The sequence below is a fragment of the Lycium ferocissimum genome, chromosome 9, assembly GCF_029784015.1.
Source record: "Lycium ferocissimum isolate CSIRO_LF1 chromosome 9, AGI_CSIRO_Lferr_CH_V1, whole genome shotgun sequence".
NCBI lineage: Eukaryota > Viridiplantae > Streptophyta > Magnoliopsida > Solanales > Solanaceae > Lycium > Lycium ferocissimum.
In genome coordinates, this window is record NC_081350.1 from 36,458,949 (window position 1) to 36,473,520 (window position 14,572).

General features: G+C 36.3%; 1 protein-coding gene across 1 annotated transcript; it reads right to left on the minus strand.

The window, feature by feature from the left end:
* Positions 1-6,741: 6,741 nt before the first annotated feature.
* Positions 6,742-12,069, minus strand: LOC132030513 (glutathione S-transferase T1-like). The gene is made up of 7 exons (XM_059420167.1): positions 11,951-12,069; positions 9,721-9,794; positions 9,553-9,613; positions 9,080-9,133; positions 7,581-7,660; positions 7,260-7,465; positions 6,742-7,107 (listed from the first exon to the last, which is right to left on the minus strand). The coding sequence occupies exons 1-7, from the start codon at positions 12,013-12,015 to the stop codon at positions 6,895-6,897; spliced, it is 753 nt and encodes a 250-aa protein (XP_059276150.1). The 5' UTR covers positions 12,016-12,069; the 3' UTR covers positions 6,742-6,894.
* Between the last annotated feature and the right edge of the window lie 2,503 nt (positions 12,070-14,572).

Consider the following 14,572-nt stretch of genomic DNA (forward strand, 5'->3'; position numbering starts at 1 on the left):
TTTCTTCTCATCCCTCTGCTGTCGACGATCGATCCTTTGACAACCGAAAGTCTCCAGCCCCGCAGAAAGGTCGACCGTTCGGCATCACGCATGTTGAACTTTTTGATAACTTTCCTCACATATTCTTCTTGTAAGGAAGCCAATATCTCTTCGTCAAACTCGTAACCAGCCTCGCTTTATAATGCCTTCTTCCATCGGGTTCTTCCTTTATCCGATAAACCCATTTGTTTTGCAATCGCCTTCATCCTTCGGGCAATTCTAATTCCCATGTAATACCTGGCCGATAGTGGAGTCCATCTCATCTTTCATTGCTACCCCACTAAGCCGATTCATCGACTCGTATCGGGGCTTCTTCATAACATTCCGCTCACCCCTATCAGCCAGTGTAACGAGTCGGCGTACCGAGAAAGTACCGTAACTCCGCCTTCCGATCCCGGACGCATCTACGCCAGCTCGTGATCAAGGCTCGTTGGATTTGTTTCGGGACCGCACTTTCACCGCACCTTCTGATTATTTGTTCCTCTCGCCTTGCACAGAGCCTGCCGCGGGCCGTGTTCGAGCCCCCAAATCGACTATTTCCGATTCCTTGTCCCGACATTCCGAATTTTTTTGCAACTTGTCTTTGTACAAGACCTCTTCATCAAGACAACATTCCCCGTCGACGCATCTTCCGATTTCGTTCATCCCAAAATCGATAACCAAGCTCGTGTCACCATAGCCAATAAAGTAACACTTCGATTTTGGATCAAGCTTCGTTTTCTAGCCGTATCACATGATATGATAAGCACGACCACTTTAAATGAAAGATTTACCTTCTCGCCACCCGTACTTTTCCGAATTCGAAATCCAAGCGAACCGACGGGCCCCTACACCAAGGCCGCTTTGTGACACTGCATCCGCCTGCATCGTTCAAGGCCCGAGTGTATTCTCATACTCCGAGCACGCTCGTTCAACGTTCGGTTCATTCTTTCGCTACTCCATTTTGTCAGCGCGTTCCAGAATAGTTTCTATCATCTTCGATTCCATTATCGCACAATACCGTTTGAAATCACCATCAATGTATTCGCTCGTCATTTTAATCTCAAACACTTCAACTCGAGGTTCATTTCATTCTCGACCATGGCTTTCCATCTTTTGAATACACTAAACACATCGATTTATTTTTCATAAAATAAACACCTTCCTGCTGAATCATCAACGAAGGTCACGTAAGAGCGTGATCCTCCAAGAGAGGAATGTAGGTCCTCACACGTCCGTGCGCACCAATTCCAAATTTTTCGAATTTCAACTCCCCGCCCGCATTCCGTGCTTACTCGCTTTGTTTTCCGAGAACGCAGCTCACACGTACGGGCGTCCACCGTTCTTCGCCTCCGACTAAGCCATTTGTCACCAACAACTCTTCATCCCCTTCGGGCCGATATGTCCCACCGACAATGCCACAAATCTCGTCTTCTCAGGTCGTCAACCACAAGAACGTATCACGACAAACTTAGTCGTCACGCAGTATACAATCTTCTTCTCGCCAACTACCATAGCACCTTTCGCCACCTTCCAAGACCCATTACCAAAATCGAGATCATATCCCTCATCATCAAGCCGACCTACCGAGACGTTCGCATCGCTGAACATGTCTAACTTTGTAATCTTCCACGAGGATCCATTTGACATCTTCAAATTAATGTCTCCCGTGCCAACAACGTCTACGCTCTCCATCGGCCAAATAAACTTTGCCGAGATTCCTACCACGTAGTTTGTCATTATATCACGACGCTGCGGTATGAAAGGACGCTCCGAGTCAAGCACTCCAAGAGTCTACGTCATTAACCGATAAGAATAACGCATCGCTAATGTCTTCCGTAGCAAACTGCTTGGATTCCAAATTCCCCTTGTTGTCCTCCTCTTCGCGCGCCCCTTTCTCCAAGGACCTCGGTTTTCCAAGCGCTCCAACACTACGTGTTCGTCCCGGTCCGGATCGACCGCCATTCCTTGACTTGACCGCCCCCTATTTCTGGCTGTAGTTTCGTCAAATTTCGCTTCGTTTTCAACATTAAAAGCGTAACCGACGCTCTCCAGACCGCCCCGCACCTCTCTCACAAGGATACGATCCCTAACATCGTTGAACTTTAGTTTGTTACCGCCGATTGTAATTACTAACCGTCGTCTTCCTATCCCGCCATTTGCAGATGCCAACAAAAATTGGGAAATATGACTTCATCATCAAAATCAATTTTTAATGACAATTGATTTACAATGGTATTGAATTCATTTACGCAAGCAAAAGAACACGAGCATTTTCCATCATCTTTAGATGAAATAGTTTCTTCTGGCGAGAAATACCTTATTATTTGCCGAAGGTTTTCATACATATCGACAATACTCATCATATCCGCGGTCTTTTCCTTTGCCACGTCGTGAGCAACGTTCTTTGACAAGCCGTCGCCGAACGACTCCCGAACTCGTCTGCCGAGGAGATCCCAATCCGCGCTTCATCTCCTCTCCGGTTTTCAGACTCGCAGGTTCAGCGGTTTTCTCGCCATATAAATAATCTTCAATTTGCATTCTCCGTAATGCAAAATCTGTAACTGCATCGAATTTATCACGCCGTGCGTCGTACCATCTTCGCCTCCCATCGTTTCTAAATCACAACACAACCCGTTGCTCGATACCCGCTGTTAGGATTTAAAAAATCCCAAATCCGACCTTTGTGTTAGTATTCAGAAAGATCGAGGTCACAAACTGACCACTTAAATACCAATCTCCTTAGACAACCTACTTACGCCGTGACGTAAGCAGTTAATAAATAACACACAGATGAGAAGCGGTTCACCCTCACCGAGAGCTACGGCCCACGGGGCCATTGCCGGGCATCTTGGCTGTTAAGAAATATTACGTTGTTTACAACACCCAACCTCACAACCCCAATCCCAATGACACTCAAGAATTTTACCACACAAAATTCTCTCAAAGACCTTCTTTAGGCTTTCAATTAAGAAAGATTTCTCTTAGATTTTTCTTTGACGTGTCGTCTTCTTCAATTAATTCCGTGTTTAGCAAATGAGAAAGCTTCCCTATTTATAGGTGTGAGATGAACCTATTGATGTCATTAGCGACTCAAGCACTCGACAATACAAATACAAGGAAGATGTTTTCTTCTTAAAACAAGCGGTGTTGCTTTTCTTCAAAACAAGGGAAGTGTTTTCTTCCCTAAAATAAGGGATGGACCCAACAAGTATTGCAACCATGATTTATCTGTGCAAGATGAAAATGTTAATACATTGTTTCTATGATTCGTTCATATGATTTATGGCATGTTAGACATGAATATGTTAGTTTTTTGTTTTTTTCCTTCCTTCTCGTATCAAGAAAATACAACTTTAGGATTTTCCTTATGCTGGAAAAACAGATGTCTAAAGTTACAATTTAAATGAGACCTTAACATAATCATCTGAATATATTTCTAACTTTAGCTTTGTCTTTTACTAAACTTGATTAAGAGCCATTATATTAATTTTTTTTCCAACGTCTGTTTAGTTGTTTAATTTGTAGCAGACCTATAATAACAGTAGCTTTAAACTCTTGGGTGTAAATGTACCTGATGATTTGATTGGAATTCAATGGCGAAAACGTATTTGGTTATTTGAATAGACGTTAAAGGTTTTTATTACATTTTAATATTGAGATGTTCTCGTATATTTAGAGGTCAACTTTCTTGTGGAAAGATTATTCTTAGACTCAAATATTTGAAATTGTGGGGTGTCTTGCTAACGTTATGCCACTCAAATTTGAAAAGGAAAATTATATCTGAGAGGTATCACAATTATTTGAGATATAATGTGATAAAGCAGCTGCTGTGAGATGAAATTTTTTATGTAAATTATGTGAAGTCGGAGGTGAACTTGATCAATTCACATAGTAAAAGAAACATTGAGGGGAGTGAGACGTTTTTCAACTTGAGAAGATCAACAATGATGGTAACCTAATCTATGTAATTGGAGATCCAATGAACCAGGTTCACATGGGTAATAACAAGTCATTAGTTGATCAAGTATACACTATTAAAATGTCCCTCCTATGGTGTGCGAATATAGTGCAAGACTGCAAGGCAACGTGAGGTTGAGTTAAACTCTTAATCCAATTCATATCCTTTTATAAAGCAAGGTGTATTGTTTCGTAATACACTTGATGATCGAAACTATATCGCGTGGAAATGGCGCTCGCTCCTATGAAATCGCGACAAATTTCTGTGAAGACTAATGAATAAATTGCGATGCGCATGGCCTCTCATCGAAAAACCGCGATAACGATAAAGATCAAGTGCGAATATGATGTAATGTGGCTGAAGACCGTGGGCTTACAAAAGAATTTTTTGTTTATGTGGTTATAAACTTCACTAATTGTTCCGTAAGTTTATTCGCTTTATCTAGGTTTGGTTTATAGGCCTACAAAACACCAAATTCGACACATCAGTACCTATGCGAAAAACCTGAAGAAACGTCTTATTTCGTTCTATTCCTTAATATTCTTTTTGAGATATGTGGGGATTTATTGAGAAATATGATAATATCTCAAAAAGAATATTGTATAAATTCATTCTCTTTACACCAAGTTAAATGAGTGCTTTAATATGATGATTCTCATAACTATTCCACCGTCTATTTTGTGTTGTAACAGACAACTGATCACTTTTAATAGCATTCTATGTGGTGATATATCATCCGTAACATCATCATTAGAGATGTTAATTGCCTTTATTCCTTGAATCAATTGTTTTTATTTCTTGACCTCTTTACTGCCAACGTTGGACTATATTCTTTAGCCATCTGATGAAATAGTATTTTTCTTTTTCTATATATATAAAGTCTTGTCTTCTTCTTTTACATGGTGAAAAATGATAGATCAATACAAAATCTTCTCTACTAAATTATACATACTGCTTTTCTTCTTTTATCTTTTGAGATTTTTGTCTAATTGATACAGAATCCATACACCCATACGCGAAATATCCCAAGAACACCGCCTTAATCGATACGCTCAAAGCTCAAGTTAATTTCTACAAGAATCGCGATCAAATATTTTTCGTAAGATTTACAACAGATCCAAGATTTAGTTTTTTAGTACTGCATTTAATCTTTTTGGGACAATTAATCATTAAAACTTCCATTATGAGCTTTTAAAGTAGAGAAAAATGAAGGGTATTCAACTAATAAAACAAGAAAAAAATGAAGCTAAAAAATCAAGAAGCAAGTGCTTACTTGCAGAAAATGATAACTTCAAGACAAGATTGGGACATACGATCCACGTATAATTTTAGCGTCATCTCTTTCGATCTTTTTGAAAACTACAATTTTGTTTCACTTTCTAATTTTGAGAATGGATTTATTTAACAAAATGTGATTTTCCTGCTCCAAGCTGTGGCTGTGAAGGATCCTCAGTAATGGTCTAAAGGTCCAACAAATTTCAAAATCAAACCCTTTATCCTTACGGTTGAAATTCCACAAAAACAATAAAATTAGGGGGAAAGGGTCAAAAATGCCCCTTAGCCTCCGTTATAAATTTGATACCCCTCTCGTCATTAAAGTTTAATAAGCATACCCTATTTTAATGAAAATCCCCAATCCCCCAAATAACTTGATTTCATTTTTTAACGCTCTCTATTTAAACTCGATCTGGCTACATAAAAAACTCATATGCGACCAACTTCTTCCTTCTATATTATATTGTGCGAGCGGGTAAGCCATATGCGTTTTTTATTTAGTTGAACCGAATTTAAATGGAGCGGATTTAATAATGAAATCGGGTTATGTAGAAAATTTCCGTTAAGATAGGGATATATTTGAAAACTTTGATGACGGAACTGGTATTTTTGACCCACATTTATAATTAAAGATATCTTTAGCCTTTTTCAAAAGTAGAGGGGCATTTTTAACCCTTTTCCCCTACTTTTATTGTTTTTTGTGGAGTTTAAACTGCAATGATGAAGGGTTGATTTTTAGATATTTTGTTGGACCTAATTACCTATTAGGATCCTTCTCAACCCCAGCTAGGAGTAGGAAATCACATTTTGTTACTAGTACTTGCTACTTGATGATTTGATTGGCAGCTATTTTTGAAGCTAATGATCTATTTTTTATATATCGGTACCGATGAGCCAATGCGCAAACCTCAACTATTTATAATTAAAGATGTTTAGCCATCCCACCAACACATGTATCGACTAAATCTGTCCACCAAAGGCTTGGATAGATGAGACCTGAGACCTCATGGTTCCACGTTATTGACCATTAGGTCACACCGTGCTCGTAGATAATGATATAACACTAGCAAAGAACTCTACTGCTAAGGGCCTAACCAAAGTGTCTAAAGCCTAGACCACAAATAATTTATACAGTGAAGACATAACTTGAGCCCGTTTGGATTGGCTGAGATAAGCATAAGTTGTTTTCGCCTTTTTTTGAACTTTTTACTGTTTGATTTGTGTTTAAAGTCATTTCGGCTTAAAATAAGCTCAAAAAAATAATTGGACCTATTTAACTTAGTTATCTACACCGTTATTATAAAGTGAAAAATGATATAAGCCAAAAAAAAAGTTGGAATTACCCCAACTTATTTTTTTTTTTTATAAGCCGCAAACAAATTTAATTTATAAGCCAATCCAAACGGGCTCCTTATCTGTTGCCAACATTAAGAACACTTAGCTTGTCTAATTACATATTGTGTGCACTAGGATTAGCATATTGGGCACTTATTCTATGAATACAAATTGATATAGAAAATGAAAAGGGAAAGCTCGGACCAGAGTTCTCCTCCTGATCAGCTTCAAATAGTAAGTGTACAGGAAATATTTATCCACAATGCTGTGAGCATAATGCAGTTTCTGGTTTCCTAACTGCTTTGTCACATCTTTGAATGCAAGTCAGGTTTTCTGCCCACTTCAGTAATTCTACTTCCTATAGCATTTCTTTGTTTTTGCAACTTCTCTTTAACTTCTGCGAGAATTGAATGCACTTCTTCGAAATGAGGTGCCATGGCATTTTTCGTGTCATTAAGCCACTTCTGAACTCTCTTGAATGGACCTAATATACGCTCACGATCCTTCTCATCCACAACCTAAACTCAGCAGGAAAAAAGGTTTTGTACAAGACCTCAGAATCAAGTGCATTCAGTTGATAGACTTTTCAAGATGAACCACAACTAAGAGAATTTATGTGTTGGATCGAAATATAGTAAAGCAACAGAAGAAAACGGGAAAATCTCTTTACCTCAAGTTGCATAATTTCACACGCTAAACTAAGATCTGCAATTGAAGGCTGGTCACTCCCAAGCAAAAATCGTCCTTTTTTCTGGAGCCAAACAGACTCTATCTTTGCAAGCGATGCTATAAGGATTTTCTCAGCTTTTGCTGCTGCTTGTGGATTCAATGGCAGCCCAATTGCAGGAGCGAGAACAGACTTAGAGACATATCCAGCTGACAATAGAAGCGGTGAGCGGTGCTTGAGAAAACTGTTGGAAACAGGTAAAAGAGAAGAAGAGTAATCATATCCCACTGGAAACTAAAATAATGTCAATCTCAATATAAGCACCTGGACCGCGAGGGAAGTTAGCGCGATGCCAATCCAACACAGATTCGACCTTTGCTCTTTGATACAAGTCAGCTGGATACCTTCATAGAACAGTGTAAGAAAAAAGAGTTAATAACGGAAAGCAACATCCCGAACTAGAATAAGTAAGTATACAACCTAAGAGCGTCTACTACATTACGGTTTAAGAGATATACTGTTCATAGGAACCAAAGATATATGGACTCCAAGGACCAACTTCTTTCCATTCACTGTCATTTCTTCTCAAATTTCAATAGGGCTTGTTTGTTATTTATTGCTGATACTATTTGTTGAGCTGGTATCTTCCAATTCACTAATATGTTCCTTGTTCCTATCCTTCCCCTTTTAATCTTATTTGTTTTATTCGTTTTTTTTGATTGGTTGATGGAATGCACACCCTTCTCTGAGATCTCCACCCGTATTTAGTATATTCAAACAATTGTTTAAGCTTTCGTAATATGTTTCTTCCATATTAATTTAGATGATATTCACGGAGATAAATAAGGAAAAGGTACAAAAGAGAGAAGGAATAGTAAAACAAAAGAGGAAGTTAAGAGGAAAAACAGAAAGGAAATATAATAAAGAAAACGAGGTGTAAAACCTAGGTGCTTTTTAATGTACTTCTTTAGCCCTATTAACCGACTGTCTTGACTCTTGGTTTGCTTAGGGACTGAAAGCGGAAGTAATGCAGCAAAAAGAAAACAGAAGAGAGATGAAGCAAGACATAGAACATAATAACATGAGAGCTGTCATTTAAACTGAATGGCGAGTAGGCATCTTTTTGACAGACGGTGTTCTTTAGCAAAAAATCTTTCTACTTTAACTCGCAGTAAGAAAAACCAGAAATTGAGCAATCAAATAACAAGCACATATGGGTAGCGACAGAGACAGAAACTCTACTAAGGGGATTCAGAAAAAGGTACCCGCACTTCAAATTTGAGCTAGTAACCTAATAGTTACTATCTTCGACACACTTTTACCACCACTGTATACGCTTCCCTTATGTCAAGGGGATTTGACAATTTTTAAACATACAAAAAACCTTGTTCTTAGCCAATTTGCACAGAGTTACGGAGGGGATTCAATTGAGCACCCTTCAATACTTAACTACGCTACTGCATATGGGGTTAACTTCACAGTGATGTCAACTGCAAAGGCGGAGTCAGAATTTGAACTCTATGAGTTCTAAACTCTAGGATAACGACATCAGGTGTTATTAACTGCGTTCTAAATTTAATTTTTGTCCTTATTTACTGGATTTCTTAATACAAATATAGCGTTTGAACTAAAGCTACTGGTTCAGCCGAACCCGTAAGTGGGCTTCTAGCTCCACCCCTGGTCAACTGCAAAACAGTTTCATTCATACTGCCAATTGCCATGTTCATGTCAAGCACAAGAGCTTTAAAGAGTACTCATTTCCATGATACAAAAGCATTCAATTCAGGTATACACTAAAAAACCTGAAGTTGCGCTGCACTTACCAATGATCAGCAATTCCTGGAAATGCACAAGCCAGATATCTGAGAATTGCATGACTGCAACCAAATAAAATTGGTTAGATAGCTTTTAAATGTTATCCAAGTCATAAATTACTTAATCATAAACTCAGCAAAAGGTGAAAAGTAAGAAGTCCAACCTTACATTACTGGAAAAAAAATATTTAACATAGTCTTCTCTCCACCGGCATTGTCCACAGTAGTTATGCGTGGGCGCGTGGGGCTAGCACACACTACATATAAACTTTATCTACATTCTAAACTTACGATATGAGAATTTTCTAATTTGCTTTTTTGTAGTACATATGCACAGGCGAACGCATCAAACTATGAACTTCTACGAGAAGACATGACTAGATATTAAGATTAGGATGTAAGCAACATATACAACTGAAAAACGACATTGACAGAGTTGCATTATAGGAAAATGCAACTATTTTTGTGCAAGTTGAAATTACCTTTCGGAAAGCTTGAATCTTCCATCCATTATAGCTGGTATTTGCATCAGTGGGTTGATTCCTGAAGATGAATTCACAGGAAACTGTTTAAATTATCTTGAAATTAACAAACATATAATAAATCGACCCCTTTTTCCTGGGAAATATACAGCTTATAAAAAGACAAACCTTTGAATTCCGGAGTCAAGTGCTGGCGTTTGGAGAGATCTATGCGGACCTCCTCAAAGTCTATTCCATTTAACCTTTTGGAAAATTATTATTAAAAGCTCCACTTTGAGCTTCAAAACTAGAAACAGAATCAAGGATATCCAGAAGAAAAAGAAAACTTTCTTCCCATTTAACTTTCTGATAAAATTAAGCATTAACAACCCCGTTATAAGCTTTCGAATTCAAATAAAACAAGGAAACATTCTCACCATTTAACTATTTGGAAAACAGAAAAGGGCCAAATGCCCTCGCAGCTAGCAAACTGGTCCAAGTTTAGCTATCACGTTAACGTACTTCCAGGTCCGATGTATCCCTTTTTAAAACTTGTTTCTTTGTTAATGATAAAGTAATGTACCTTGGGCCTAATTCAACCCCAAAAGCTAGCTCATAAGGAGAGGATTGCCTGAGACCATATAAGGACTCCACGTTCACATCCCACAAAAAATGTAGGACAGTTGAGATGGACTCCACCTTAGAAAAAATGGTACCCCACTTATTTCTGATATATTGTGTTTTCTCCTTCATGGTATAGATGTACCTTTCTTTCTCCATGGAAAGTTAGAGAATATATGTAGCACATAACTGTTACTCTTAATAAAGTGGGTTAAATTAAAAAAAAAAAAACGGATTCAAATCTCAACAGAGAGAAAAAGGTGATTACATCTATCTAGTGTTTGGACGACAACGATATTTGTACCAATAGAAGGTAGCAGGTACATATGAAATAGCTAAGTTGCGTGCAAAACGGCATTTGCAGCTTGCAGGTATGAAAATCGCAGAAGTGATGGACACGTTAATTGGCAAATTCGCTGAAGTTCTGCTATATATGACAAAATTCGCAACTCTAATTGCCAATTTGCGTGCAACTAAATTATTTCATGAGTAGCTGCTAACTTCCACCAGTACAGATATCAAATTACTTTGACCTCCAAAAACTAGACAGATAGATTGAAATAATTTTTTAGTCTCTGTTGAGATTTCAATTCAGGTTCTTTATGAATTTATCCCTAACGTATATGCTTTGACTTCCAATGGAGAAGAAAACTCATGGAACAAAAAAAGTACATCTTTCGCATGAAAGAAAAAACACAATACACAATAAATAAGTGAGATACCATCTTTTCTCATGGTGGAGTCTATCCCAACAAAGAAATAAGTTTCAAAAGAGATACGTTAGAGTTTAGACCTGACAGTCCGTTAACGGGATAGGGGCATAACTGAATCAGTTTGCTAACGGCGGGCATCGTTTTTCACTTTCTAATAGTCAGTGGGGATCTAGGATTTTCATTCAAGAAAAAAAGCAAATATACACCGTAATTTTTCGCTGGTTAATATATGACATAAAGCGCACAGAAAATTTATATATATATACACTATAATTTTTTGCCGGGTGAACACCCTGGCCCCCAAGGAGATCCACCCCTGCTAATAGTTCAGGTGCATTTTTGGACCAAAAAACGAACGGAGGGCATTTTTTGTTCCACTTCCAATAGTTTAACGGAATTTTTGGCCCTCTTCCGTTTGGAGTCATTAAAAACTCCATTTTTAGCTTTGTAATAATAACAGAATTAAGAGTAGTAACAATAACATACCAGTGTAATAACAGAATTAGGGCTATTCAAGACAAGAAAAAATAAAAAAAATAAAAAAATAATTCCCGTCTCATTTAAACTTTAGGAAAAAATACCCAATACTCCTATAAAACTCCAATTTGAGCTTCAAAACTACCCCTACAGAAACAATTAAAGTGTCCAAAAAAATTCTATCCCATTTAAGCAGAGTCGAAATCCAAGATTTAGTTTTTAGTACTGCATTTAATCTGAAAACTAATCATTAAAACCTCCATGATGAACTTTTAAATTAGAGAAAAATGAAAGGTATTGAGAGTATTCAACGAAACCAAAAATTAAAAAAAACTAAATTAAATTTCCTGTCCCATTTAAACTTGTGGAAAAATATCCAAAATACTACAATACTCCTACAAATATAATTGAAGCGTTCAATAAAATTCGACCCCATTTAAGCAGAGTAGGATCCAAGATTTAGTTTTTAGTAATGCATGTAATCTTATTGGAAAATTAATCATTAAAACTACCATGATGAACTTTCAAAGTAGAGAAAAATGAAGGGTTATTAAAAGAAAACAAGAAAAAAAAAATTGCTTTTTAACTTCCAAGAATTAAGTACTTACCTGCAGAAAATGATAACTTCACGACAAGGATGTGATATACGATCTACGTATACTCTCAGTGTCATCTTTTTTTTTTGGAAACTACAATTTGGTTTACTTTCTAATTTTGAGAATGGATTTATTTGGTGCCACTGTATACAATTAGTCCACTGCTGAAGTCAACGGGGGATTAAATGTAGGACCCATGCTGTTAAGAAGGCTGAGGCCCAATAGAGCCCATAAAGATTTCTTTTGAATAAAGTGAAACTAACATTAGATTAAGGTTTTACATTTTGTATATTATTGTAATGGTTAGACGAATAGACGATATCTAGTGTTTTATCCGTAAGATTGAGAAGTATATGAGCAAATATTAGATTGAATTTGTTATTGTCCGAAAAGGTAATTTCTCAAAGATTATATTTGCATAGCTGATCATTCCTTTTTGTTCGCTTTTAATGATCAACCATCACTTACAATGTAATCGAAGAATAGTTAATTTACTTAATGATGAACTTCTTGCCATTATTTTTTCCGTTTGACAACACCAGAGAGCCGCTTCTTCAATTTTTATTTTTATTTTCTAAATTGTGCAATTACATTTTAGGAACTCTTTTTTCTAAATTTTTAAAATGATAGAGGTTAAAATTTAAGCAATTACATTTTAGGAACTCTTTTTTCTAAATTTTTTCCCCGAACCCCGCGCAGAGGTTAAAATTTAAGGGAATTTGTTCATCACGGAGATTTGATATATGCTCAAACTGAAGAACTACAAGAAATGACCAATATGGAAGCATAAGCAATTGCAGTTAAACAAGCTTTAGCACACTGTGTTATTGCAGGAATACATAGGATAATCTTGGAGACTGATTCACTTGTGTTGAAGCAGATTTTAGAGGAAACTTGGAGTGTACCATGGAACATCGGCATAACTATTGAGGACGTTCGGAAGTTTCTACAGTTTTGCCAAGCTGATATTAAGCATGTATACAGAGAAGCAAATGCATTGGCAGATTTCCTGGACTGATTTACACTCACTTCTCACACATGCCAAGCAAGGGGAGAAATATTTTGAATCTGGACAGGCAGCGGGTGGCCACATTAAGATCAAGAAAAGATGAATGAAGGAAAGCAGAAAGCAGAAGACAAATTGTCATATTTCTTCTCAAAGCATTGTGTATATCAGTAGTAGTTAGTGTAGGAAGTTTTCATGCTGATATTTTCCACCTGGATCATATTGTAGCTGCTTTTGCAGCAGAACATCTGCTTTCTTTATTAATAAAAAACACCATTAGGCAATGCCTAATGGTATATTGAGTTTAAAAAAAAAAAAAAAAAAATGGAAGTTGTTAAGTTTGTACTTTGGACTGCACATTTCAAATTTAAAATATTTTAACCTGAAGTTTTTTCGTGTTAGCTGAAAGTAAATTTTATTTCTGCATACAAAAATAAATAAACTTTACTAATAATTTTAGTCAGTGCTCCGAGAAATGGTTATGTGCCAATTTCATTCCAAGAATAGAGTCCAATAAAAGTTGGGGCAATTCGCACGAATGCCCTTATTTTGGGGTGGTCTTTAATTTTTACCCCTCAAATTTGAAATCTTTAACTTTTGTCCTTCGCTAAAAATCTCTTAGTTTCGGGTTCTCTGCTCAGTCAAAAAATTTTAAAAAAAAAAAAAAAAACACACACACAAGGCAGAATTTTACATGCAAAATTGTGTGTCCTTGTGGGATGAAAAGCAACTACCATGGTATCCTTGTGCATGACAGTGTGGGTGTGTGTTGATTTATCTGGAGCTGAATTAAGTCTCGGTTGGAATTAAATTAAGCCTCTGTTGCCGAATAGTAGTGCCTACTTTCGCTTGGAGAAGATATTACTTCCAGAATTTTACCTTCAGGCCATAATTAAATGTTAAAGCTGAGGATTTCATAAATCCAAACATTTGCCTTGGAATTTTTTTTTTTTTTTTTTACTGAATTGGGATTCAAACCCAGAACTTCAGGATATTAGACGAGGACAAAAATTAAAGACCACCCCTAAAAGGAGGCCGATCCACGCAACAAAAAAAAAAAGTGCTTTGACATATATATACATCTTGGAGAAATATTTACGAAACGTGTGATAGTTTTATATTTACAAAACATAACATTACAAATCCTATACAAAACATGCTTTATATTTAAAAAAAAAAAAATTATTTTTAAATTATTTTTTATTTTTTAAAAATCATTTTTTAAAAAAATATTTTTTTATTTTTTTTAAATTTTTTTTTTTTAAAATTTATTTTTATTTTTTAAAAATTAATATTTTTTTTTTGCTCAAAAACTTATGTATGAAAGTTGTATGAAATGTGTATATCTGCCAAGACTTAAAAAGTTTGCTCAAAATTTAGTGTATGAAAAATGTATGAAATGTGTATATCTCGTTCAAGGCTTAAAAAATCCGCTCAAAATTGTGTATGAAAACAATATGAAATTTGTATCTTGCTCATGTCTTAAAATTTATTCACATTTTCATATGTATAAAGTTCATGTTAGATTTACGTAAAATTAATACAACTACAACAATATTGTATATAACTTTGATACAACATTCAAGACTTAAAATAATCGCTTTTTTGTGTATGATTTTGTATATCTT

Excerpts from the sequence above, each read along its gene's own strand:
- LOC132030513 (XM_059420167.1), bottom strand. The coding sequence starts at position 12,015 with ATGACACTGAGAGTATACGTAGATCGTATATCACATCCTTGTCGTGAA. Across the intron at positions 9,614-9,720 it reads CTTGACTCCGGAATTCAAAG|GAATCAACCCACTGATGCAA; the intron begins GTTTGTCTTTTT and ends ATTCATCTTCAG. Across the intron at positions 7,661-9,079 it reads CCAGGAATTGCTGATCATTG|GTATCCAGCTGACTTGTATC; the intron begins GTAAGTGCAGCG and ends TGTTCTATGAAG.